At 42.9% G+C, this 26,653-nt stretch overlaps 1 protein-coding gene across 3 annotated transcripts in view; it reads left to right on the forward strand.

Moving 5' to 3' along the window:
* The window catches only part of LOC149974555 (protein sidekick-2-like), a 461,666-nt gene that overhangs the window by 330,142 nt on the left and 104,871 nt on the right, over nucleotides 1–26,653 (forward strand). For all 3 annotated transcript variants that reach the window (XM_090212862.1, XM_090212863.1, XM_090212865.1), the window contains exon 2: nucleotides 1–36. This exon is cut by the window's left edge and continues 124 nt beyond it. In XM_090212862.1, the coding sequence (XP_090068988.1) occupies nucleotides 1–36 (36 nt within the window). The remainder of the gene's footprint in view (nucleotides 37–26,653) is intronic.

Genomic DNA, 26,653 nt, shown 5'->3' on the forward strand with positions numbered 1-26,653 from the left:
TGGCACTGAGCTCACACGGTTCTCATTGGAGTACAGGTGAGTACTGCCACTGTATACTTTACACACCCCTATAGATCCAAAATGGAGAGAGAGAGAGAGAGAGAGAGAGAGAGAGAGAGAGAGAGAGACTTTAGTGTTAACTGGGAGATCTTAATCATGTGGCAAGCTCTGGTCTTATCTCTAGAAGTGGTGTGCTCTGTCGGAGGTCTAAATGGAACGTTGAGACGGTGAGCTGACACTGGACCTGTTACACCACACACTGGACTGAGGTGAACAAAGGTCTAGTGTTGATGGAGCTGCTTGCTGCTCTCTACAATGCCTCAGAGAGATAAAAACACGGACAGAGAGAACACAGTAGTAACAGTCAGTGCATCAGGACCAATACACAGATGGAAAACATAATGGCTCACGTCTTAGCGGGACCAATGCTCCTAATTACTGGACAGGCTATTGTCTGTCTGTGTTATTGAGTGATTGAGTGTGTGTGTTACTGGGTGATTGAGTGTGTGTGTTATTGGGTGATTGAGTGTGTCTGTGTTATTGGGTGAGTGATTTAGTGTTTGTTTGTGTGTGTGTGTTATCGGATGTTTGAGTGTGTCCTTGCATGTGTTTGTAGTGGCCCCATCCCTCACAATGTCCTCCCCAGTGACAGGTAAGGGGAGATGGGCAGTGGGAAGGTCAATGCCAGCCTTATGGTAATGAGGTTATGCAAGGTCTCTGGTGATCAACACTGTTTTAAAGACTCACACAGACACCAGGACACGCAACCTTCTGTCCTCAGGCCACTGATCAGGCCACTGATCAGGCCACTGATCAGGCCACTGATCAGGCCACTGATGTCATGTGCGTGCGAACATGACACATGCATTTCTGTTTGCGTGCTTGCGTGAATACTTGTGTGTTTCCATGTGGGTTTGTGCGTTGAAAGAGAGATAAAGGGTGAAAGAGAGAGAGAGAGAGAGAGAGTTTGAAAGCTGGAGAGATTAAAATACATCAGAGCAATGGAGGGAGGAGGTGGAGGAAGAGGAAGAGGAGTGTATGTATGGAGCCGTAAAGAGCACATCTGGCCTTGCCTTTTAACTCCCCTCCACTTTAGCTATCAGAGAGAAGCAGTGAATTCACATACAGACACGCTGCCTTAACAGCCTCTCTAAGCCCCTCTCCGCTCTACTCTTGTCAGGCCCTCTCCTCGCCTCATCTTCTCCTCCTCTGACTTAAAACCAGTAATCTTCTTCGTGCCTCGGCCCTGGCCCTGCCACCGAGCGTGTATATTTTTTATTAACAGAAACAATTTCATGCCAGCTCCGAACAAATTAACATGAGTTCAATCCAATAATATTCCTTGTCTAGAGGGGTAGGGGACAAGCTGGGCTCGCTAACTAAATAGCAGGCGTAAGAAGGAGGGGTGTGGAAATGTGAGTGTGGTATTAGAGTCGGGACCTTCACTGCTGTAACTTGGAACAACAGTAAGGGGAATAGACCAGGGATTTGTCTCAAATGACACCATATTCCCTAAATGGTGGGCCCTGGACACATACTCTATAGTGTTTTACTATTGCTATAGTGCTTCATAAGCTTAACATATCCCTCTTCGTCTGCTTGCAATGGCCTATCCAACCCAGGTGACACAGCAACACAGAAATATGGTGGGCAGGGAAAATATATAGACTTTTCAGGTCAGGAGGCTAATATTCTTTATATTGCTATATTGTCTTCCCTCGTGGCACTCCTGTTATATTAGTGTCAGTGCAATGAGCTGGAGCAGCTTTAGAATCATTACACATCTTAGAGAAGGAGTCTACAGGTGTACACAGTGCTCAATACAGACGCAAACACAAGCTGAACAACTCATCAGTGCTCACACGTTGTGTTGCGATGGCAGTGGCATCTTGTCCTGAGCAAATTGAATCATCTGCATTGCTACATTGTGAGAGCAAGACTCCTTTTCAGTGTAAAACGCCACAGACGTTTTGGCTTGGGTACAGAGGTAGCATTTGCTTATTTTCCTTGAGCAAACAAGCACAAAGTTTGACTGTGAATAGTTTGGCTGAATAGTTGGATTGCTGTGTAGAGTAGAGAGCTGGGTAGCACAACTAGCATCCCGAGCAACTGAGTCTCTCCACAGTACAATACAATGGATTCTGTTCCATAACAGTATGCCATTCTGTTCCGCTATCCCTGATGCGGTGAAAAGAATACAAACATTTAAAGATGAACTACGCTTTATGCCACATCTTTTTCTGTGCGAAATCATTACACCTTCTGTATAACTGAAAACATCCATTATTTCCTCTCTACATTCTTACCTCCCCCAGAACAATAACTTGACTCTCTCTCTCTCTCTCTCTCTCTCTCTCTCTCTCTCTCTCTCTCTCTCTCGCGCTATTTATTTCTCTGTCTCTCTCTGCCTCTCTCTCTTTCTGTCTTTATTAGGGTTAGTCAGAGAGTGTGTGCATGTTTGAGTGTGTGGAGTTGAACAGTGTGCCTGGTCACGGAGTGCTCTAGTGTTAAGGGATTCATTCACTGAGGCTTTTTAAATGCCATTCCATGCATAGTGTATTTACTGGGGATGTGTGTGCTTGTGAGGGGCCTATGAGAGGGTCCCCAACCTGCCGCATCCTTGCCACACTGTAACGTCATCAGTCCCACCTGTCACCGGCTCTGATTGTGGCATGGAAAGATCACATGATTGCACATGTGACATTTCCACATTTTGCACATGTGAAATCATGTGAACCATGTGTTTTTGGAAGACTTCACACTTGAGGATATTTCCGTTTCAAATGTGGATTTTCACATTTGTCCTGCAAACAAAAATAAGTCGTTATGATAAACATACAGTGCTTTTAACATACATAGTTTTCAACGTACATATTTGACATACACTACACATGCCAAATGTATGTGGACACCCACTCGTCAGACCTCTCATTCCAAAATCATGGCTATTAATATGGAGTTGGTCTCTCCTTTGCTACTAAAACAGCCGCCACTCTTCTGGGAAGGCTTTCCACTAGATGCTGGAACATTACTGGGGGGACTTGCCTCCATTCAGCCACAAGAGCATTAGTGAGGTCGGGAACTAATGTTGGGGGCGATTACTCCTGACTCGCAGTGGGCGTTCAAATTCATCTCAAAGGTGTTTGATGGGTTTTAGGTCAGGGCTCTGTGCAGGTCAGTCAAGTTCTTCCACACCAATCTCGACAATTCATTTCTGTATGGACCACGCTTTGTGTACTGGGGCATTGTCATGCTAAAACAGAAAAGGGCCTTCCCCAAACTGTTGCCACAAAGTTGGAAGCACAGAATCGTCTGGAATGTCATTGTATGCTGTAGCGTTAAGATTTCCCTTAACTGGAACTAAGGAGCCTAGTCCGAACCATGAAAAACAGCCCCAAACCATTATTCCTCCTCCACCAAACTTTACATTTGGCACTACGCATTGGGGCAAGCAGTGTTCTCCTGGCATCCTCCAAACCCAGATTCATCCATCAGACTGCCAGATGGTAAAGTGTGATTCATGACTTCAGAGAACGCGTTTCCACTGCTCCAGAATCCAATGGCGGCAAGCTTTACACCACTCCAGCCGACGCTTGGCAATACGCATGATGATCTTAGGCTTCTGTGCAGCTGCTCGGCCATGAAAACCCATTTCATGAAGCTCCCGACGAACAGTTATTGTGTTGACGTTGCTTCCAGAGGCAGTTTGGAACTCGATAGAGAGTGTTGCAGACAATTTTTTCTCGCTACACGCTTGTGTGGTCTACCACATCACGGCTGAGTCGTTGTTGCTCCTAGACGTTTTCACTTCACAATAACAGCAATTACAGTTGACCGGGGCAGCTCTAGCAGGGCAGAAATTTCACGAACTGACTTGTTGAAAAGGTGGCATCCTATGGCGATTGAAAGTCATTGAAAGTCAATGAGCTCTTCAGTAAGGCCATTCTACTGCCAATATTTGTCTATGGAGATTGCATGGCTGTGTGCTCCATTTTATATACCTGTCAGCAAAAGGTGTGGCTGAAATAGCCAAATCCACAAATTTTAAGGGGTGTCCACATGCGTTTGTATACAGTGCATTCGAAAGTATTCAGACCCCTTGACCTTTTCCACATTTTATTATGTTACAGCCTTATTCAAAAATGTATTAAATCATTTTTCCCCCTCATGAATCTACACACAATATCCCATAAAGACAAAGCAAAACCTTTTTTTCCGACCTTTTACTTAGTACTTTGTTCAAGCACTTTTGGCAGCTTTTACAGCCTCGAGTCTTCTTGGGTATGACGCTACAAGCATGGCACACCTGTATTTGGGGAATTTCTCCCATTCTTCTCTGCAGATCCTCTGACGATCTGTCAGGTTGGATGGGGAGCGTTGCTGCACAGGTATTTTCAGGTCTCTCCTGAGATGTTCGATCGGGTTCAAGTCCGGGCTCTGGCTGGGCCACTCAAAGCCACTCCTGCGTTAACTTGACTCTGTGCTTAGAGTCATTTTCCTGTTGGAAGGTGAAGCTTCGCCCCAGTCTGAGGTCCTGAGCACTCTGAAGCAGGTTTTCATGAAGGATCTCTCTGTACTTTGCTCCGTTCATCTTTCCCTCGATCCTGACTAGTCTCCCAGTCCTTGCCGCTGAAAAATATATTCAGGCCAAAGAGTTCAATCTTGTTTCTCATGGTCTGAGAGTTTTTTTAGGTGCCTTTTGGCAAACTCCAAGAGTGTTGTCATGTGCCTTTTACTGAGGAGTGGCTTCCATCTGGCCACTCTACCATAATGGCCTGATTGGTGGAGTGCTGCAGAGATGGTTGTCTTCCTGGAAGGTTCTTCCATCTCCACAGAGCAACTCTGGAGCTCTGACAGAGGGACTATCGGGTTCCTGGTCACATCGATGACCAAGGCCCTTCTTCCCCTATTTCTCAGTTTGGCCGGGTGGTCAGCTCTAGGAAGAGTCTTGGTAGTTCCAAACTTCATCCATTTAAGAATGATGGAGGCCACTGTGTTGTGTTCTTGGGGACCGTCAATGCTGCCGAATTTTTTTTGGTACCCTTTCCCAGATCTGTGCCTCGACACAATCCTGTCTCGGAGTTCTATGGACAATTCCTTCGACCTCATGGCTTGGTTTTTGCTCTGATGTGCACTGTCAACTGTGGGACCTTATATAGACAGGTGTGTGCTTTTCTAAATCATGTTTAATCAATTGAATTACCAGAGGTGGACTCCAATCAAGTTGTAGAAACATCTCAAGGATGATCCATGGAAACATGAGGCACCTGAGCTTAATTTCGAGTCTTGTAGGAAATAATCTGATTCCTTATGTAATAAGATTTATTTTTTTACACACAATAACCCATAATGACAAAGCAAAAACAGGTTTTAACTCCTTGATACTACCCATCCCGCATGCGGGAGCGTAATCATAGCCTCAAATTAATTAGCATAATGCAGGGGACATAATTCTTCCTAGAAACTGTTCCTATTCATGAAAATCACAAAAATTGTCAATGATCAAAGAATCAATCCTCAAGGTGTTTTTCACATATCTGTTCGATAAAATATCCCCCGGGACAATTGGTTTCTCATAAGAAGCGATTGGAAAAATGGCTACTTGTGTGCTTTACGCAAGATTTTCTGCGGGAGCCATCATGTGACCACTTGCTCAATGTGGTCCCTTACGGCTATTCTTCAACATAAATGCGTAAAAAGACGTCACAATGTTGTAGACACCTTGGGGAATACGTAGAAAGCGTAAGCTCATTCGTAGCCCATTCACAGCCATATAAGGAGTCATTGGCATGCAGGGCTTTCAAAAAATGGGGCACTTCCTGGTTGGATTTTTATCTGGGTTTCGCCTGTAACATCAGTTCTGTTGCACTCACAGACAATGTCTTTGCAGTTTTGGAAACGTCAGAGTGTTTTCTATTCAAAGCTGTCAATTACATGCATAGTCGAGTATCTTGTCGTGACAAAATATCCCGTTTAAAACGGGAACGTTTTTTATCCAAAAATGAAAATACTGCCCCCTAGTTACAAAGACATTTTTGCAAATTTATTGAAAATAAAAAACTGAAATATCACTTCTACATAAGTGTGCCTCTTTAATTACACATTCTCTTCCAAAGTATGCTGAACAGTGTCAAAGGTGTTGTTCGACTTGCATCAGCATAACTATTAAACGCTTAAACGGAACCTCTTCAGTATCGGTGGGTCACCCGCGAGACGGCTGAGCTAACGTAGGCTAACGTGATTAGCATGAGGTTGTAAATAACAAGAACATTTCCCAGGACATAGACATATCTGATAGTGGCAGAAAGCTTAAATTCTTGCTAATCTAACTGCACCAATTCACAGTAGCAATTACAGTGAAATAATACCATGCTATTGTATGAGAAGAGTGCACAGTTATGACATTTAAAATGTATTAATAAACCAATTAGGCACAATTAGGCAGACTTGATACAACATTTTGTGGCCAAAATCTAAATTGCGCCTGGGCTAGAATAATACATTATGGCCTTTCTCTTGCATTTCAAAGATGGTAAAAAATATATATATATTTAAATGCATGTTTTTTTCTTTGTATTACCTTTTACCAGATCTAATGTGTTTTATTCTCCTACATTAATTTAACATTTCCACAAACTTCAAAGTGTTTCCTTTCAAATGGTATCAAGAATATGCATATCCTTGCTTCAGGTCCTGAGTTACAGGCAGTTAAATTTGTGTATGTCATTTTAGGTGAACATTTTAAAAAGGGGTGGTTATTAAACTGCTCCAACACTTCCACTGATGGTTGGCACAAATACACATATATTTAACCACATCCCCAAGTATGCTACTGAAATCCAACCGGTACATTGCCCCCACCTATATTTTAAAGCAGTGATGATTGTACCTTATATTCAAAATATTGGGTACAAAAATCTCCCATACCTACAAGGTACCGATCTGTACCTTGTGAGTTTATATGTGTAGCTGTGAAGTGTGCCTTTGACCTTTTTGTACCCCACTGTACCCTAACCATACCCATATGTTTTGAGAGTGTGTTAATATACAGTACCAGTCACATTTGGACATACCTACTCATTCCAGGTTTAACTATTTTTTACATTGTAGAATAATAGTGAAGACATGAACACTATTAAATAACATATCATGTGGTAACAAAAATAGTGTTAAACAAATCTAAATATATTTTATATTTGAGATTCTTCAAAGTAGCCACCCTTTGTCTTGATGACAACTTTGCACACTCTTGGCATTCTCTCAACTAGCTTCATGAGGTAGTCACCTGGAATGCATTTCAATTAACAGGTGTGCCTTGTTAAAAGTTCATTTCTGGAATTTATTTCATTCTTAATGCATTTGAGCCAATCAGTTGTGTAGGTAGGGTTGGTAGGGTTGGTATACAGAAGAAAGCCATATTTGGTAAAATACCAAGTCCATATTATGGCAAGAACAGCTCAAATAAGCAAAGATAAACGACGGTCAGTCAATAAGGAACATTTCAAGAACTTGCTCAAATCTAAAATATACTGTATTTTGATTTGTTTATGTGTTTTTTGGTTACTCCATGTGTTATTTCATAGTTTTTAAGTCTTCACTATTATTCTACAATGTAGAAAATAGTACAAATGTAGAAAGACCCTTGAATGAGTAAGCGTGTCGAAACTTTGACTGGTACTGTATGTTCCAAGCCACAAGTATGAACAAAGTGGCACTGCAGAAACAAACATTGATTCACTCCTAACCAATAGGTTGCAAGTTCGTATACTCTATGTCATGTGTCTTTGAGCACTGCTAGTTTTACATTGGTGGTGATATATATAAACTCCCCTTGACTGGGGATAATTGTACAATTATTTACTGGTTTCTGGGAAGCTTTTAGGAAATTTCAGAAATGCGTTCTTGCCAATAAGTCTGTTGCAATATCTCTTTCATGCTCACTGATCTGGTGGTGTAGATTCACTGTATTAGAACATTGCAGGTTGTAGCGAGCAAAGGGTTATTAGTTTAAATTCCATTTAACACTAGAACCGCCTGGCCTTTCTGCCTATAAGTACCCACTAGAGAATGTTTTCGGGCGTCCCTTCCACACAGCGTAATAATAGGAGACAAGCGCAGGAACACATAATAGGGGGTTTTATTTTCTAGACCCAAACAAAAGAGTGAGGTGTAAACCTCTAAATAATACACAGGACGAGACCCGTAAAACAAGGGAACAATAACACGTAGCATGGACGCCGATACAACAGCACAGGTGCTCACAAGACCAACCGACATGGTAACAATAACCGACAAGGACAATGGGGAACAGAGGGCACATATATACACATACTAATCAGGGGAATGCGAACCAGGTGTGCGTAATGAGACAAGACAGTCCGGGGTTGGTGGTAATGAATCCATTTCAGTGACACCTAGAAGGCCGGTGACGTAGACCGGAGCTGGTGAAGGGAATGAGCAGCAGACGCGCTGCACCAGCAGCGGGACAACACCGGCCTCGAGGACTACCACAGGGACACGGTACGGCATCGGTCAGGGCGGTGAAAATCCCTGTTCTGCGAAGTGTCCAGAATGTCCACCGCAGGAACCCAGCACCGCTCCTCTGGGCCATACCCCTCCCTGTCAATGAGGTCCTGGAGACGCCCCGCCCGACGCCTCGAATCCAGGACTTCACGGACCGAGTACGCGGACCTCCCTCGATGTCCAGAGGAGGAGGCGGGACGTCACTGGGTCCAGCCTCAGCGAGCGGACCAGGCACATGATAAGTCGGGCTAATACGGTAATCAACAGGGAGTTGCAAACTATACGTTACCTCATTAACCCTCATCAGGAGTTTAAACGGCCCAACAAACCGCAGGCTCAGCTTCCAGCAGGGCAGGCGGACTGGCAGGAGGAGAGCCAGAAACAATGCCTTTTTTTGTGACTTTTTCGAATCATAGTCGCACACATCGTTGTAGCCCTTCATATGCCTATGTTTTAATAAGATTTGTGTCACAAATAAAGTGGCCAAATAGCTTCTTAAAATTAAGCACATTAATCCGCTTTATAAGCGGTGTAAAGCCTAGCTGGTCTATACAGGAAAAGCAGCGTGTGAGTTTCAAGTTTGGGGAAGATCATTTTCACCAAAAAAATTCACCTTCATAATGAAAGCATTAAATGCATAATTGCATTTGCGGTCACTTTTGATCAAGTTTTTTCCCGCTAATGGAACATTTGCGCTTATAGCCTAGTACCATGTGTGCATTTCTGTGCTTATAATGTGAATAAATAGCCTAATAGCTTATCAGCATTTTAAGCTAAACGTTCTGATCTGTTGTGTCAGCTACATTGCATAAAAACATTTTTTTTTTTATGTTAGTGGATGTATTAATTTGGGATCTATCACATCCCACAACTGTCCCAGACTATTTTGGAATATTTATTTCTTGCAAAGAATCGGTCGACTTTTGTACCATGGGGTACATAATAGATTGACATAGATTGACATGGGCGGCAGGGTAGTCTAGTGGTTAGAGCGTTGTTCGATTAACCGGAAGGTTGCAAGTTCAAACCCCCGAGCTGACAAGGTACAACTCTGTCTTTCTGCCCCTGAACAAGGCAGTTAACCCACTGTTCCTAGGCCGTCATTGAAAATAAGAATTTGTTCTTAACTGACTTGCCTGGTAAAATAAAAAAATAGACTAGTGTTTTTGCTGTTTCTTAGGCCTATTTATCTTGTTGGCTGGTGAAAGTAAATGTGGACAGTTCTTCCAATATCTTAAATATGCACCTCGGAATTGCGCGCAGTTGCGTCTCGATATGGCTGTCTTCACTTGTTGCCTGTGAGAAAGGCCCGATCACATGATGGAGAGCCATGTAGGTGAGAGGTGCTTCGGATTGCGCAGCACACTCAGGGAGAAGGCGCCAACACAGCAATCCGGGCTGCAAAATGCATGGATATTTTTAGGGTGCTTTACGGCCAGAAAGGGGATGCTGCAGTGAAATTCGAGGCATTATCAAGTGCTTGTCAAATTGTGATTGAGAGACTATTGGAGTGTGTACAGCCCGCGCAAAAAAATGCCTTTCAAGTGACTTTTTTCAAATCAACATTAGAGTCGCATCATGCACAACGTAGAACAACTAAAGTTACATTAATAACTTTCAATTAAGCATTTAAAAAAATATATATTTAACCTTTATTTAACTAGGCAAGTCAGTTCTTATTTACAATGACGACCTACCAAAAGGCAAAAGGCGGGGAGAAAACAAACATTGCGACAAGAGAGACAACACAACACTACATAAAGAGAGACCTAATACAACAACATACCAAGGCAGCAACACATGACAACACAGCATGGTAGCAACACAACACGGTAGCAGCACAAAACATGGTACAAACATTACTGGGCACAGACAACAGCACAAAGGGAAAGAAGGTAAAGACAGCAATACATCACACAAAGCAGCCACAACTGTCATTTAGAGTGTCCTTGATTGAGTCTTTGAATGAAGAGATTGAGATAAAACTGTCCAGTTTGAGTGTTTGTTGCAGCTCGTTTCAGTCGCTAGCTGCAGTGAACTGAAAAGGCCCAGGGATGTGTGTTTTGGGGACCTTTAACAGAATGTGACTGGCAGAATGGGTGTTGTATGTGAAGGATGAGGGCTGCAGTAGATATCTCAGATAGGGGGGAGTGAGGCCTAATAGGGTTTTATAAATAAGCATCAACCAGTGGGTCTTGCAATGGGTATACAGAGATGACCAGTTTACAGAGGATTATAGAGTGCAGTGGTGTGTCCTATAAGGAGCATTGGTGGCTAATCTGATGGCTGAATGGTAAAGAACATCTAGCCGCTCGAGAGCACCCTTACTTGCCGATCTATAAATTATGTCTCCGTAATCTAGCATGGGTAGGTAGGATGGTCATCTGAATCAGGGCTAGTTTGGCAGCTGGGGTGAAAGAGGAAACGATAGAGGAAACCAATTCTAGATGTAACTTTATCCTGCAGCTTTGAAATGTGCTGAGAGAAGGACTGTGCACCATCTAGCCATACTCCCAAGTACTTGAATGAGGTGACTACCTCAAGCTCTAAACCCTTCTTCCTGTGGTGTTCAGAACAAGGTTAAGGGTAGAGAACGCTTGTTGGACATTAAGAAAGCTTGGTTGTAGAGCATTTAACACAAAATCCGGGGAGGGGCCAGCTTTTTATAAGACTGTATCATCTGCATATAAATGGATGAGAGAGCTTCCTACTGCCTATGTTATGCTATGTTGTTGATATATATTGAGAAGAGCGTGGGGCCTAGGATCGAGACTTGGGGTACTCCCTTGGTGACAGGCAGTGGCTGAGACAGCAGATTTTCTGACTTTATAAACTGCACTCTTTGAGAGAGGTAGTTAGCAAACCAGGCCAAAGACCCCTCAGAGACGCCAATACCCCTTAGCCGAACCTCAAGAATGGAATGGTGTACTGCATCAAAAGCATTAATAAAAAGCTTTAAAAAAAAAAAGCTTTAATAAAAAGTCAATAAAAATAACAGCACAACATTGCTTAGAATCAAGGGCAATGGTGACATCATTGAGGACCTTTTAGGTTGCAGTGACACGTCCATAACCTGAGCGGAAACCAGATTGCATACCCGAAAGAATACTATAGACATTAAGAAAGCCAGTCAGTTGATTATTGACAAGTTTTTCCAAAACTTTTGATAACCTTTCTGGCGCAGGCATTCCGCTAGTGACCCACCTCGACAACATTCGGTGAAATTGCAGAGCGCGAAGTTCAAATTACAGAAATAGTCATATTTAACATTCATGAAAATACAAGTGTCATACATCAGAAAAATGCTTAACTTCTTGTTAAAACTTCTTAGGGTTGAAATCCCGTTAATGGGATTGATATGACAACAGCCAGTGAAAGTGCAGAGCGACAAATTCAAAACATCAGAAATCTCATAATTAAAATTCTGTATTTTATACAATTTTAAAGGTTATATTGTTGTTAACCACAGTGTCTGATTTCAAATATGCTTTACAGCAAAAGCACCACAAACGATTATGTTAGGTCACCACCAAACGACAATAAATACAGCCATTTTTTCCAGCCAAAGATAGCAGTCACAAAAAGCACAAATAGAGATAAAATGTATCACTAACCTTTGATGATCTTCATCAGATGACACTCATATGACTTTATGTTACACAATACATGTATGTTTTGTTTGATAAAGTTCATATTTATCCAAATATGAGTTTACATTGGCGCGTTACATTCACTAGTTCCAAAAACATCCAGTGATTTTGCATAGCCACATCATTCAACAGAAATACTCATCATGAATGTAGATGATAATACAAGTTATACACATGGAATTATAGATATACCTCTCCTTAATGCAACCGCTGTGTCTGATTTTTTTTTTTACTTTACGGAATAAGCACACCATGCAATAATCTGAAACAGCGCTCAGAATAAATAGTCACAATAGCCGCCATGTTGGCGTGAACATAAACAAGAAATTACATGATAAATATTCCCTTACCTACATCCATGGGAGACAGACACACTAATCTATTGATACAGTTGAATCTGTGCACACACTACGATACTCCTATACCTAGATTTACATAGATATTCCTGTTGGGGATTTTGTATTTATAGTCTTCATCAGAAAGCACTCCAGAATAAATGTTTGTTTTGTTCGATGGTATACATATCCAAACGCTCATTCTGGTCAGCGTTATGTCGGACAAAAACTTCAAAAAGTTATATTACAGGTCGAAGAAACATTTCAAACTAAGTACAGAATCAATCATTAGGATGTTTTTAACATATAGCTCCAATAAAGTTCCAACCGGAGTATTCCTTTGTGTCTTGATGAGCAATGGAACGCAAGTGGATACCATGAGGAATGCGCGTGATCAGAAAATGGCTGACTGACAGTCCCCTGATAGATTCTGCTCTCATTCAGTCCCACAACACAGTAGAAGTCTCATTCAAATTGCTATAGACGGGTGACATCTAGTGGAAGCCCTAGGAAGTGCAACGTCATTAATATCTCAAGGGGATTTCATTGGGAACTGTGGTGAATACATACCAAGCTCAGATTTCTCACTTCCTGTTTTGATTTCTCCTCAGGATTTTGCCTGCCATATTAGTTCTGTTATACTCACAGACATCATTCAAACAGGTTTAGAAACTTTAGAGTGTTTTCTATCCAATACTAATAATAATATGCATATATTAGCAACTGAGACTGAAGAGCAGGCAATTTACTTTGGGAAATGTATTCATCCAAGCTACTCAATACTGCCCCCCAGCCATAAGAAGTTAATTAATCCGCTGTGTCAGATTTCAAAATGGCTTTACGGCGAAAGCACACTATGCGATTGTCTGAGGACAGCGCCCGGCACACAAAAGCATTAAAAACATTTTACAACCAGGCAGGTACGCCATTAAAGTCAGAAATAGTGATAAAATAAATACCTTACCTTTGAAGATCTTCTTATGTTGGTACTCCAAAAGGTCCCAGCTACATCACAAATAGTCATTTTGTTCGATAAATCCCCAAAAACTCAGTTTAACTGCCGCGCTTCATTCAATAATCCACCGGTTTCCCTCCTTCAAAATGCATACAAAATTAATTCCAAACGTTACCAATAAACTTCTCCAAACATGTCAAACAACATTTTTAATCAAACCTCAGGTAGCCTAATACGTAAATAAACAATCAAATTTAAGACGGAGAATTGTTATTGTCTTTACCGGAGATAAACAACAAAGAAAACGCTCTCATCCACGCGCATGAAAACACTACAGCCAAAATGGGAGCCACTTAGAAAAACTACAAATTCTAGCTCCTTTTTCCAAAAACAAGCCTGAAACTCTTTCTAAATACATCTAGTGGAAGCACTAGGAACTGCAATCTGGGAGGTTTTCACCTCATATTAAACATGACAGCCATTGGAAACAGTGTTGGGCTGAATTTGTTTTTTTCTGGATGGTTTGACCTCGGGTTTTCGCCTGCCATATCAGTTCTGTTATACTCACAGACATTATTTTAAAGGTTGTAGAAACCTTAGATTGTTTTCTATCCAAATCTACCAATTATATGCATAGCCTAGCTTCTGGGCCTGAGTAACCGGCAGTTCACTTTGGGCACGCTTTTCATCCAGACGTCAAAATACTGCCCCCTAGCCCAAAGAGGTTAATTAATGAAGTGGTTATTAAAGAGCTCAGCCTGCTTCTTGTCAGTAACAACCACATCATCAACATTAAGGGACATGGGCAGCTGTGAGAAGGAGGGTTTATTCTCCAAGTCTTTAACCTTTTTCCAGAACTTCTTCGGGTTAGACCCACAGAGAGAGAACTACTCCTTAAAGTAACTAACTTTGGCCTTCCGGATAGTCTGAGTGCACTTATTTCTCATTTGCCTGAACGAGAGCCAGTCAGCCTGAGTATGTGTGTTCCGAGCCTTCCGCCAAATGCAATTTTTAAGATGGAGTAACTTGGCAAGATCATGGTTGAACCAGGGGCTGAACCTGTTTATAATTATAATTTTCTTTATGAGGCGTGTTTGTTAACAATACCACTGAAAATATCAAAATAGAAGATCCAAGCGTCTTCGACAGAGGGGATCAAGCTGATTCTATACCATTTTACAGAGGCCAGTTCATGAAGGAAGGCTTGCTCATTAAAGTTTTTTAGCAAGCGTCTATGACAAATTAGGACAGGTCGTTTCACTGAGCAGCCGTTACAAACACAGGCTGTAAAACAGTGATCACTAAGGTCATTACAGATAACACCAGACTGATACCTATCAGGATTATTTGTGAGGATAACATCGAGGAGAGTAGCTTTTGAGTGAGGAGTGAGGAGAGTGTTTGGAGTCATACTTTGTGGGATTGATTAGAATAGGATGGAAGGCCAAAAGTCTGTGTAACCAATAGAGAGTCAGAGTCCCGAGTGTGGGAACAAACATATTCATTCCCACGGTCTGGTAAAGCAAGTTTGTAGTCAACAAAGTATGCAGGAGTCATGAGGCAAATAGCAAAATAGCAAAATGCACAATAAAAAAATAAAATAAATAACAACTTGGGGCTAGCCATTGTAAGTTCAGAGTCACTCGTCCCAACAGTGTGTGTCTGCTGGAGGCGAGGGAAAGGCCAGGGAGAGAGGGGTGAGTGTGGTGGGGGTACCTGTACCAGACAGAGGAAGACAGGCCAGGGAGAGAGGGGTGAGTGTGGTGGAGGCACCTGTACCAGACAGAGGGAGACAGGCCAGGGAGAGAGGGGTGAGTGTGGTGGGGGCACCTGTACCAGACAGGGGAAGACAGGCCAGGGAGAGAGGGGTGAGTGTGGTGGAGGCACCTGTACCAGACAGAGGGAGACAGGCCAGGGAGAGAGGGGTGAGTGTGGTGGGGGCACCTGTACCAGACAGGGGAAGACAGGCCAGGGAGAGAGGGGTGAGTGTGGTGGAGGCACCTGTACCAGACAGGGGAAGACAGGCCAGGGCAGACGGTGAACAGATCGGCAGGTGGAATCCAAGCAGCAGTGCAGCAGGCAACGGGAGTAGGTGTCACACCCACTTGGGAGAAGCTTTTACTTCTGGAGGCAGATTTATTGTAGAAAATGCCAGTAAATGGTCTTTGAACAGCAGGAGGGGGCTTCAGAGGACGCTTCAAAGACTCCTGCCACTTGTTGAGCCCAAAGGCATTGACACATTTTACTTCACACCTCAGTGCTAATTGAAGTTGTATCTGGTCTGTCCTTGCAAGCCTGGCAGCCTTAACTAAGCATTCAGTCCCCATAAAGTAAAATATATCATTGTAATGTACTTTATTTTTCATTTATTTTTTTTTTTTTTCTTCTTCTTGGCTTTCAAAATAGCATCAGACCAAACACTACTCATTCAGTCCCAGGTTGGATGGTGTCCTCAGGTTTCTGCTGTTTGTTTGCTTGAGCACCCGTATAGCTTGGAAAAAGGAAACATTGGAAGCAGTAATCTCTCCGGTTAATTTTGGATAAAATTAGGTTGTGATCTGGAGCGAAGGCCATGCTGTGGAGGGTAGCATCCTGCATATGTACCTCTATTAAAGCATTGCTCCTCTCCTCTCTTCCAAAACCCATCAGTCACAAGATGACTCTCCCAGCTTCAGCCACAGTGCTAGAGGTCCGGCTGCATGCCCACAACACTACTCCCACAGAGTCTAATCTATCCACAGGGTCCTCCAATTTTTGGCTCTTTCCAAGCTGTCTCAGTGTTAGACTAAGGATAATCAATTAGTCTAGTTCCAAAATGCAAAGGTTTGAATCACAAACCATATATACACATTGAGGTGATGTCTCTGTCTCCAGTGTCTGAGTGAGAATATAGGAGTAGCTGTTTCTTTGATTTGTCATGGGTCCCCAGATCCTCAAAAAACTGCACCATCGAGAGCATCCTGACCAGTTGCATCACTTCCTGGTATTGCAACTGCTCGGCATCTGACCGTAAGGCGCTACAGAGGGTAGTGCGTACGGCCCAGTACATCACTGGGGCCAAGCTTCCAGCCATCCAGGACCTATATACTAGGCGGTGTCAGAGGAAAGCCCCAAAAATTGTCAAAGACTCCAGTCACCCAAGACCTAGACTGTTCTCTCTGCTACCGCACGGCACGCGTTACTGGAGCTCCAAGCCTGGGATCAAAAAGCTCCTTAACAGCTTCTACCCCCAAGCCATAAGACTGCTGAACAATTAATCAAATGGCCATTTTGTTTTTACACTGTTCTTACTCGCTGTTTATTATCTATGCATAGCCGCTTCACCCCTACCTACATGTACAAATTACCTCGCTTAACCTGTATCCCCGCACATTGACTCAGTACCGGTACCCACTGTATATAGCCTCGTTGTTGTTATTTTATTGTGTTACTTGTTCATATTTTTTACCTTATTTTATTTGATAAATATTTTCTTAACTCTTTCTTGCACTGCATTGTTGGTTAAGGGCTTATAAGTAAGCATTTCACGATAAGGTTTACAGCTGTTGTATTCGGCACATGTGACAAATACAGTTTGATTTGATTTGACAAGGCGCGCTGTAAAATGTTAAAAAATGATCGCCAACGCTGATCAATAGCCATAACACAAACTCATGCTTACGGTATTGTTGTTCTAAATTAAATCAACCTCTTCACCCTCATCATTCAGTTAGTCCTAATTTAAATTTGATTGTCAAGTAATTCCATCCATTTGTCGTTCATTCAGTGGGCTGGCATGGTTTGCTTTGCTGGATAGGATATGTTTGACATTATTCTGAAGGCCTATTGCAAACATGTAGCATGTTTTTTGTTTCCCTTACAATACATTTGTTTAGTGATAGAGTTACAGTAAATACAACAGTCCCATAACAAGCATCTTTTTACAAAGTCAAACGTTAAAGAGAATGTTATAAATCTGCAAGGTGCGCGGTCAAATTGTCTGCTACTGATGAATAGACATGACACAAACTCATCATTACACGATTGTCTTTCCTAAATGAAATCAACCTCTTCACCCTCCTTATTATTCAGTTAGGCCTAATTTAAATTCAATTGGGAAGTAAGGTGCACAATTATCGCCCATTCATGCATTTGTCATTCATTCAGTGAGGAGAGAGAGAGACACATTAGCGCCTGGCTGGGTACCAACATCTTACAGTAAATTGTCTTGGCGGGTTAAGTTGGGAATACGTAAGAAGGCTCTTAATACTTTTCTGTTTGTGATTCAAAAATTTGGACAAATGAGCAGTGTAAAATACAAACATTTTGGAAAAGTCAGGGAAGGAGCAGGACAGTTGAAATCGGAAGTTTACATACACCTTAGCCAACTACATTTCAACTCAGTTTTTCACAATTCCTGACATTTAATCCCAGTAAAAATTCCCTGTCTTAGGTCAGTTAGATTCACCACTTTATTTTAAGAATGTGAAATGTCAGAATAACAGTAGAGAGAATGATTTATTTCAACTTTTATTTATTTCATTACATTCCCAGTGGGTCAGAAGTTTACACACAGTCAATTAGTATTTGGTAGGATTGCCTTTAAATTGTTTTACTTGGATCAAATGTTTTGGGTAGCCTTCCACAAGCTTCCCACAATAAGTTGGGTGAATTTTGGCCCATTCCTCCTGACAGAGCTGGTGTAACTGAGTCAGGTTTGTCGGCCTCCTTGCTCGCACACGCTTTCTCAGTTCTGCCCACAAATGTTCTATAGGGTTGAGGTCAGGGCTTTGTGATGGCCACTCTAGTACCTTGACTTTGTTGTCCTTAAGCCATTTTGACACAACTTTGGAAGTATGCTGGGGTCATTATCCATTTGGAAGACCCATTTGCGACCAAGCTTTTACTTCCTGATTGATGTTTTGAGATGTTGCTTCAATATATCCACATAATTTTCTTCCCTCATGATGCCATCTATTTTGTGAAGTGCACCAGTCCCTCCTGCAGCAAAGCACCCCCACAACATGATGATGCCACCCCGGTGATTCACGGTTGGGATGTGGTTCTTTGGCTTGCAAGCCTCCCCCTTTTTCCTCCAAACCTAACGATGGTCATTATGGCTATTCAGTTCTATTTTTGTTTCATCAGACCAGAGGACTTTTCTCCAAAAGGTACTATCTTTGTCCCCATGTGCAGTTGCAAACCGTAGTCTGGCTTTTTTATGGCGGTTTTGGAGCAGTGGATTCTTCCTTGCTGAGCGGCCTTTCAGGTTATGTCAATATAGTACTTGTTTTACTGTGGATATAGATACTTTTGTACCTGTTTCCTCCAGCATCTTCACAAGGTCCTTTGCTGTTGTTCTGGGATTGATTTACACTTTTTGCACCAAAGTATGTTCATCTCTAGGAGACAGAATGCATCTCCTTCCTGAGCGGTATGACGGCTGCGTGGTCCCATGGTGTTTTATACTTGCATACTCTTGTTTGTACGGATGAACGTGGTACCTTCAGGTATTTGGAAATTGCTCCCAAAGATAAACCAGACTTGTGGAGAGCCACAATTTTCTTCTGTGGTTTTGGCTTTCTTTTAATTTTCCCATGATGTCAAGCAAAGAGGCAGTGAGTTTGAAGGTAGGCCTTGATATACATCCACAGGTACACCTCCAAATGACTCAAATGTTGTCTATCAGAAGCTATCAGAAGCTTCTAAAGCCATGACAGAATTTTCCAAGCTTTTTAAAGGCAGAGTCAACTTAGTGTATGTAAACTTCTGACCCAATGGAATTGTGATACAGTGAATTATAAGTGAAATAATGTGTCTGTAAACAGTTGTTGGAAAAATGACTTATGTCATACACAAATTAGATGACCTAATTGACTTGCCAAAACTATAGTTTGTTAACAAGAAATTTGTGGAGTGGTTGAAAAATGAGTTTTAATCACTCAACTTAAGTGTGTGTAAACTTTCAACTTCAACTGTAGCTTAGCAAATGTCAGTGGCCATTCGCCTATGGTGGTTCTAGTGGTAAGGCTGAGTCCCAATTTTCTTTACAGTACAACATTGAACAAGATTTTACAGAAATTTAAATCAGAATACAGCAGCATACTGTCATTTTATAGAAATAACACCTCCACATTGTTGTATATATTTACTTTCTTTTTACTGTAACTGTAGGCAAAGTGCAGAAATGTATTCTTGGCAATAAAGATATAGTATTTGTATTTGTATTTAGTCTATTATACCCATAGACCTGGTGGCTCAGCAGGAACTTCAAGTAGCTAGCAATCAAGAGGTTGTGAGTTCAAAGGTTGAGTCCCAAGTAAGCAGCATACTGTCCATTAACACCTTCATTTAGCTGTAAAAAATACAGTAACTAGTTGTAGATTTGAAAGTTAATTATTCTTAATGACGTTTGACATCTTGGCTTTCACATGTGCTCAAATGTTGTCGCATGTAATTTCATGGTATCACATGTTGAAATGTTGCATCCCCATGTTGTCCAATAGGATTCACATGAGATCATGTTTTCACATGTGTCGTGTCATGGTATCACATGCTGACATTTTGCATCCTCATGTTGTCACATTTATGTCACAATAACTTCACGAAATTGTGTTCTCACATGTCCTCACGTGTTGTCACGTGTAGTTTTAGGCTTCCATGTGCAGCAGGTAGACATTCAGATTGCACGGCTGAGTAGGTAAGAAACTCAAGAGAGGGCGACAGAGAGCCAGGAGGAGGAAGGGAGTGAATGAGGCAAGAAGAGGGAAGAGAGGAGACAGTGATTGACAGGTGCCTGGGGCGATGGAGGGATCATAGATGGGAGGAGCCAGAGAGGGCTGTAATAACCTGTCTGTAATGAGGTATCAAACCATATTAGTTCTGGGGTTAGCACAGAGCAAGACCAGCCAACTGGACTAAATTACTTCTGGTGTGAAGTCTATTAGTGTTAATGGCCTAATTAGGAGCGATTGTTAAGCTAGTGACGTTAGTGAGGCTTCTTCTTGTTGTGTTCGCCAGGTCAATTAAGACCGGCTAGCGCAAGTAAACAGAATGGGTGTTTTGTATGTACTGTATGTAGTGCAGCATGCTATGGATGTAGCAGATTGAATCAGAGGGATCCCCTGCAGTAATGCGGAGAGTGGGGTAGAAAGAGAGGGGGGAGGGATAGGTAGAGGAGGAGAGAAAGCTGACAAGTGATTTTTTTGTGCTCCGCAGCCTAACCTTGCGGAGGAATGTGGAGAATTCAGTCTTGAGCCAGAACCTTCAGGGTGACTTTAGCCCGAGTTTCCTCCCCCTCTCCCTCTCTCTCTCTATAATGAATGCAATTAACCTTTGCGGAGCTCAGTGCGGTGTGCATGATGTCTAACAGGTTGGGGGAGTCAGCAGGGTGCATGGATGTTGGAGGGTGATTGATTGATGCTCCATTGGACAGTTACTCTGCGTCATGTCCCCCTTTAATTGGCCTGGGGAGGAGTTGAGAGAGGGATGGAGAGAAAAGGAGAAGGGATGGAGAGAGGGAGGGAGGAGAGAGGGATGAAGAGAGGGATTGGGAGAAGGATCGAGAGAGAGATGGAGGGAGGAGAGAGGCATGGAGAGAGGGATGGAGAGGGATGGAGAGAGGGATGGAGAGAGATGGAGAGAGAGATGGAGAGAGGGATGGAGAGAGGGATGGAGAGAGGGATGGGAGAGGGATGGGAGAGGGATGGAGAGAGGGATGGGAGAGGGATGGAGAGAGGGGAGGAGAGAGGCATGGAGAGAGGGATGGAGAGAGGGATGAGAGAGGGATGGAGAGTGATGGAGAGAGGGATGAGAGAGGGATGGAGAGAGAGATGGAGAGAGGGATAGAGAGAGAGATGGAGAGAGGGATGGAGAGAGGGATGGAGAGGGATGGAGAGAGGGATAGAGAGGGATGGAGAGAGAAGGAGGGAGGAGAGAGGCATGGAGAGAGGGATGGAGAGAGGGATGAGAGAGGGATGGAAAGGAGGAGTGAAAAGAGGGATGGAGAGAGTGAAAGGGTGACACTACTCTTACAGGAAAACCAAATTAATTAATGTGATAACAATAAGTGAACCCTTGTCTCCCAAAAAGGGTTCTTCTGATCAAAACAGTTAGTGGTAGAACCCTAACCCTCCGCAAAAAAACACGTTGGAAACCTTTTTTCTAAGAGTGTATTGGAGGACAAGGTCCAAGGTCCCTTCTGTCACATCTTCTTCTTGTAAGGAGGAGAGAGGAGGAATCAATGATTTGAGAAGCAACCATAGTGCATCCAAAAATCACAAGAACATCTAGAAAAATAGGTGTGAATGAAGCCCACAGGAATGCCAGTGGGCATTGAAACATACAGTGCCTTGCGAAGGTATTCGGCCCCCTTGAACTTTGCGACCTTTTGCCACATTTCAGGCTTCAAACATAAAGATATAAAACTGTATTTTTTTGTGAAGAATCAACAACAAGTGGGACACAATCATGAAGTGGAACGACATTTATTGGATATTTCAAACTTTTTTAACAAATCAAAAACTGAAAAATTGGGCGTGCAAAATTATTCAGCCCCTTTACTTTCAGTGCAGCAAACTCTCTCCAGAAGTTCAGTGAGGATCTCTGAATGATCCAATGTTGACCTAAATGACTAATGATGATAAATACAATCCACCTGTGTGTAATCAAGTCTCCGTATAAATGCACCTGCACTGTGATAGTCTCAGAGGTCCGTTAAAAGCGCAGAGAGCATCATGAAGAACAAGGAACACACCAGGCAGGTCCGAGATACTGTTGTGAAGAAGTTTAAAGCCGAATTTGGATACAAAAAGATTTTTCCAAGCTTTAAACATCGCAAGGAGCACTGTGCAAGCAAAAATATTGAAATGGAAGGAGTATCAGACCACTGCAAATCTACCAAGACCTGGCCGTCCCTCTAAACTTTCAGCTCATACAAGGAGAAGATTGATCAGAGATGCAGCCAAGAGGCCCATGATCACTCTGGATGAACTGCAGAGATCTACAGCTGAGGTGGGAGACTCTGTCCATAGGACAACAATCAGTCGTATATTGCACAAATCTGGCCTTTATGGAAGAGTGGCAAGAAGAAAGCCATTTCTTAAAGATATCCATAAAAAGTGTCGATTAAAGTTTGCCACAAGCCACCTGGGAGACACACCAAACATGTGGAAGAAGGTGCTCTGGTCAGATGAAACCAAAATGGAACTTTTTGGCAACAATGCAAAACGTTATGTTTGGCGTAAAAGCAACACAACTCATCGCCCTGAACACTGTCAAACATGGTGGTGGCAGCATCATGGTTTGGGCCTGCTTTTCTTCAGCAGGGACAGGGAAGATGGTTAAAATTGATGGGAAGATGGATGGAGCCAAATACAGGACCATTCTGGAAGAAAACCTGATGGAGTCTGCAAAAGACCTGAGACTGGGACGGAGATTTGTCTTCCAACAAGACAATGATCCAAAACATAAAGCAAAATCTACAATGGAATGGTTCAAAAATAAACATATCCAGGTGTTAGAATGGCCAAGTCAAAGTCCAGACCTGAATCCAATCGAGAATCTGTGGAAAGAACTGAAAACTGCTGTTCACAAATGCTCTCCATCCAACCTCACTGAGCTCGAGCTGTTTTGCAAGGAGGAATGGGAAAAAATGTCACTCTCTCGATGTGCACAACTGATAGAGACATACCCCAAGCGACTTACAGCTGTAATCGCAGCAAAAGGTGGCGTTACAAAGTATTAACTTAAGGGGGCTGAATAATTTTGCACGCCCAATTTTTCAGTTTTTGATTTGTTAAAAAAGTTTGAAATATCCAATAAATGTCGTTCCACTTCATGATTGTGTCCCACTTGTTGTTGATTCTTCACAAAAAAATACAGTTTTATATCTTTATGTTTGAAGCCTGAAATGTGGCAAAAGGTCGCAAAGTTCAAGGGGGCCGAATACTTTCGCAAGGCACTGTAGCAGTCAACAGGGTCAGTAAGGGTTAATATTGACTGGTCCTCATCTCTAGCCAGTTCCAGACAGACTTTGTTGTCTTTCCTTCACCAGATGATGTGTGTCTAGCTGGCCTGCTTGTTGTCTATTTCCCCTCCCTCCCTCCCTCCCTCCCTCCCTCCCTCCCTCCCTCCCTCCCTCCCTCCCTCCCTCCCTCCCTCCCTCCCTCACGCCCCTCTCTCTCTCTCTTTCTCGCTCAGGAGGTTAGGAGGTTAGGAAGTGCAGCTCAGTTTCCACCTCATTTTGTGGGCAGTGAGCACATAGCCTGTCTTCTCTTGAGAGCCATGTCTGCCTACGGCGGCCTTTCTCAATAGCAAGGCTATGCTCACTGAGTCTGTACATAGTCAAAGCTTTCCTTAATTTTGGGTCAGTCACAGTGGTCAGGTATTCTGCCGCTGTGTACTCTCTGTTTAGGGCCAAATAGCATTCTAGTTTGCTCTGTTTTTTTGTTAATTCTTTCCAATGTGTCAAGTAATTATCTTTTTGTTTTCTCATGATTTGGTTGGGTCTAATTGTGCTGTTGTCCTGGGGCTCTGTAGGGTGTGTTTGTGTTTGTGAACAGAGCCCCAGGACCAGCTTGCTTAGGGGACTCTTCTCCAGGTTCATCTCTCTGTAGGTGATGGCTTTGTTATGGAAGGTTTGTGAATCACTTCCTTTTAGGTGGTTGTAGAATTTAACGGCTCTTTTCTGGATTTTGATAATTAGTGGGTATCGGCCTAATTCTGCTCTGCATGCATTATTTGGTGTTCTACGTTGTACATGGAGGATATTTTTGCAGAATTCTGCGTGCAGAGTCTCAATTTGGTGTTTGTCCCATTTTGTGAAGTCTTGGTTGGTGAGCGGACCCCAGACCTCACAACCATAAAGGGCAATGGGCTCTATGACTGATTAAAGTATTTTTAGCCAAATCCTAATTGGTATGTTGAAATTTATGTTTCTTTTGATGGCATAGAATGCCCTTCTTGCCTTGTCTCTCATTATTTTTCTCTCTCGCTATCTATCTATCTATCTATCTATCTATCTATCTATCTATCTCTTTCCATCTTATCCCCTCTGGCTTGGAGTATCTCTTTACCTTCCCCACTCTATTGTGTCTATTGATCTTCATCTGAGGTCAATAGCTTTTTACAGCACCAAGATCGAAACTCCAGATGATCCTCCTCTATCCTCCCTTGCTTTCTCTCCTCTCTCTCTCTCTCTCTCCCTCCCTCTCTTTCTCTTTCCCGTCGTCCCTCTCTGTCTTTGTCCCCCTTTTCTGCAGCATTGATCCACAGGGTCAGGGAGAGCTTTCCCACTACAGTAATTTGTAGCCCAAGGTCACCAGGTTATGTACCTTTATATCTATCTGTCGGATCGCAGACAGGAACCTCTTGGAACACTTTCAAAGTTAAGTGAGTAAGTGGCGTGACTGTGAAGAAAAGGGTTTCTTTTACTGGAGCTATTTAGAGACAGAGCTCAGATCCTAACTTTTAGATTGTGTAATCTAAGTTAACTCAGTATTAACATGTTACTGTGTGTCAGTTAAATGTTATAACAACTTATCAGGGCAGAATGACATCGTTTTGAAGACTTGTCCTTCAACATGACTGATGACGTGAAGGTGTTAAAGATGGGTCTGTTAACTGTTTCTGAAATACCAGCACAATACAGACCTGGTTACATATACAGGCGTTTTGAACAGCTCCCCCTGTTGGTCGTGTGGTGTAACGTCAGTCTGGCTCCAAGAAGAGAGTTGCAGTACCACCAGTATTTTATGTCAACAATCTCTGATTATCACACAGAGGATTTGTGCAGGGAAATGTATAGACCAGACACTCTCTTTATTTTGAAAAAAATCCTTAAAGTCAGAGTAGCTAAATAGACCAAACGAAAGATTAGATTAGACAGAGTCCCAGATGTAATTGCAGGGTATGATTGCAGGTAGCTGCCTATTGGTGGCTATTCAGTAGGCTGATGGTCTGGGGTGGAAGCTATTGGCCAGTCTGACAGTTTTTTCTATGATGCTCATATATTGCCCGTTTCTGAGTGATGGAAGCGTCTAGAACAGGCCGTGTCTCGGATGGCTGAAATCCTCCATGATCTTCTTGGCCTTCCAACACCTGGGCAGGCAGTGTGCACACATTGGTGCGTTCGGCTGACCATACCACCCACTGTAGAGCCTTACGGTCAGTGGAGGTGGAGTTGCAGTACCAAGCTGTGATGCAGCCCGACAGTATGCTCTCGATGGTGTTCCTGTACAACACTGTTAGAGCCCTCAGGGACAGGCCTCATTAATTAAGCATCCTGAGGTTGAAGAGGCGCTGTTGTGTCGCCTTCACCACGGTTTGACCATTTTAACTCCTCGGAGATGTGGACGCCGAGGAACTTTACGTTTTTGACCGTCTCCACAGCGGCCCCATTGACGAGGATGAGGGTGTGCCCAGACTGGTTCCTCCTGAAATCCACAGTCAGCTCCTTAGTTTGGCTGACATTGATGGAGAGGTTGTTTACCTGGCACCACACAGTCAGAGTGCCTACCTCCTTTCTGTAGGCCGTCTCGTTGTTGTTGGTAATCAGGCCTTTTACTGTTGTGTCGTCAGTGAACTTGATGATGGAGTTGGAACTGTGTGAGGGAGTAGAGGAAGGGACTGAGGAGGCACCCTTGTGGTGCCCCTGTGTTGAGGATTAGTGTGGAGGAGGTTAATGTTGCCGACCTTCACCACCTGTGAATGGCCCGTCAGATAGTCCAGGACCCAGTTGCATAGGGAGATATGTTATTTTGGTGTAGTGGAGTCTGGCTTCCTGAGCAATCTGATCAAAGCTCCAGGGCTTGTGTTTGATTCCAGTTTCAAACACATCGAGGCGAGACAAGGGACTCTGACCGTTCAAACGTTTCCTATCCTACTCACCAGTCACCACGGAGAGTCCAGATGTTATCTCTGACATTCTCTGCATTTCTCTTTTTGTGGTAATTTCCTTGTGTGATATCCCCCACTTTCATAGCAGACATTTACTGTACCCAGACTTAGAGAGCATGACTTACTAAGTGTGTGTTAGTGCTTTATCATTAATTTGACATTATTACTATGTCCGGCTAAAAGGGGTATGGTATTGTATATTATGTGTTTGGGTGCCCCCACATGGGGAGGAGTAGGTACTGCAGCTCCATGGGATGTACAGTGAATTGAATATTCTCAATTGCATACTCCTCGCTTCCTCTGTCATCACCTTC

This window comes from Oncorhynchus mykiss, chromosome 20, assembly GCF_057628025.1.
Source record: "Oncorhynchus mykiss isolate SJ-2025 chromosome 20, ASM5762802v1, whole genome shotgun sequence".
Lineage (NCBI taxonomy): Eukaryota > Metazoa > Chordata > Actinopteri > Salmoniformes > Salmonidae > Oncorhynchus > Oncorhynchus mykiss.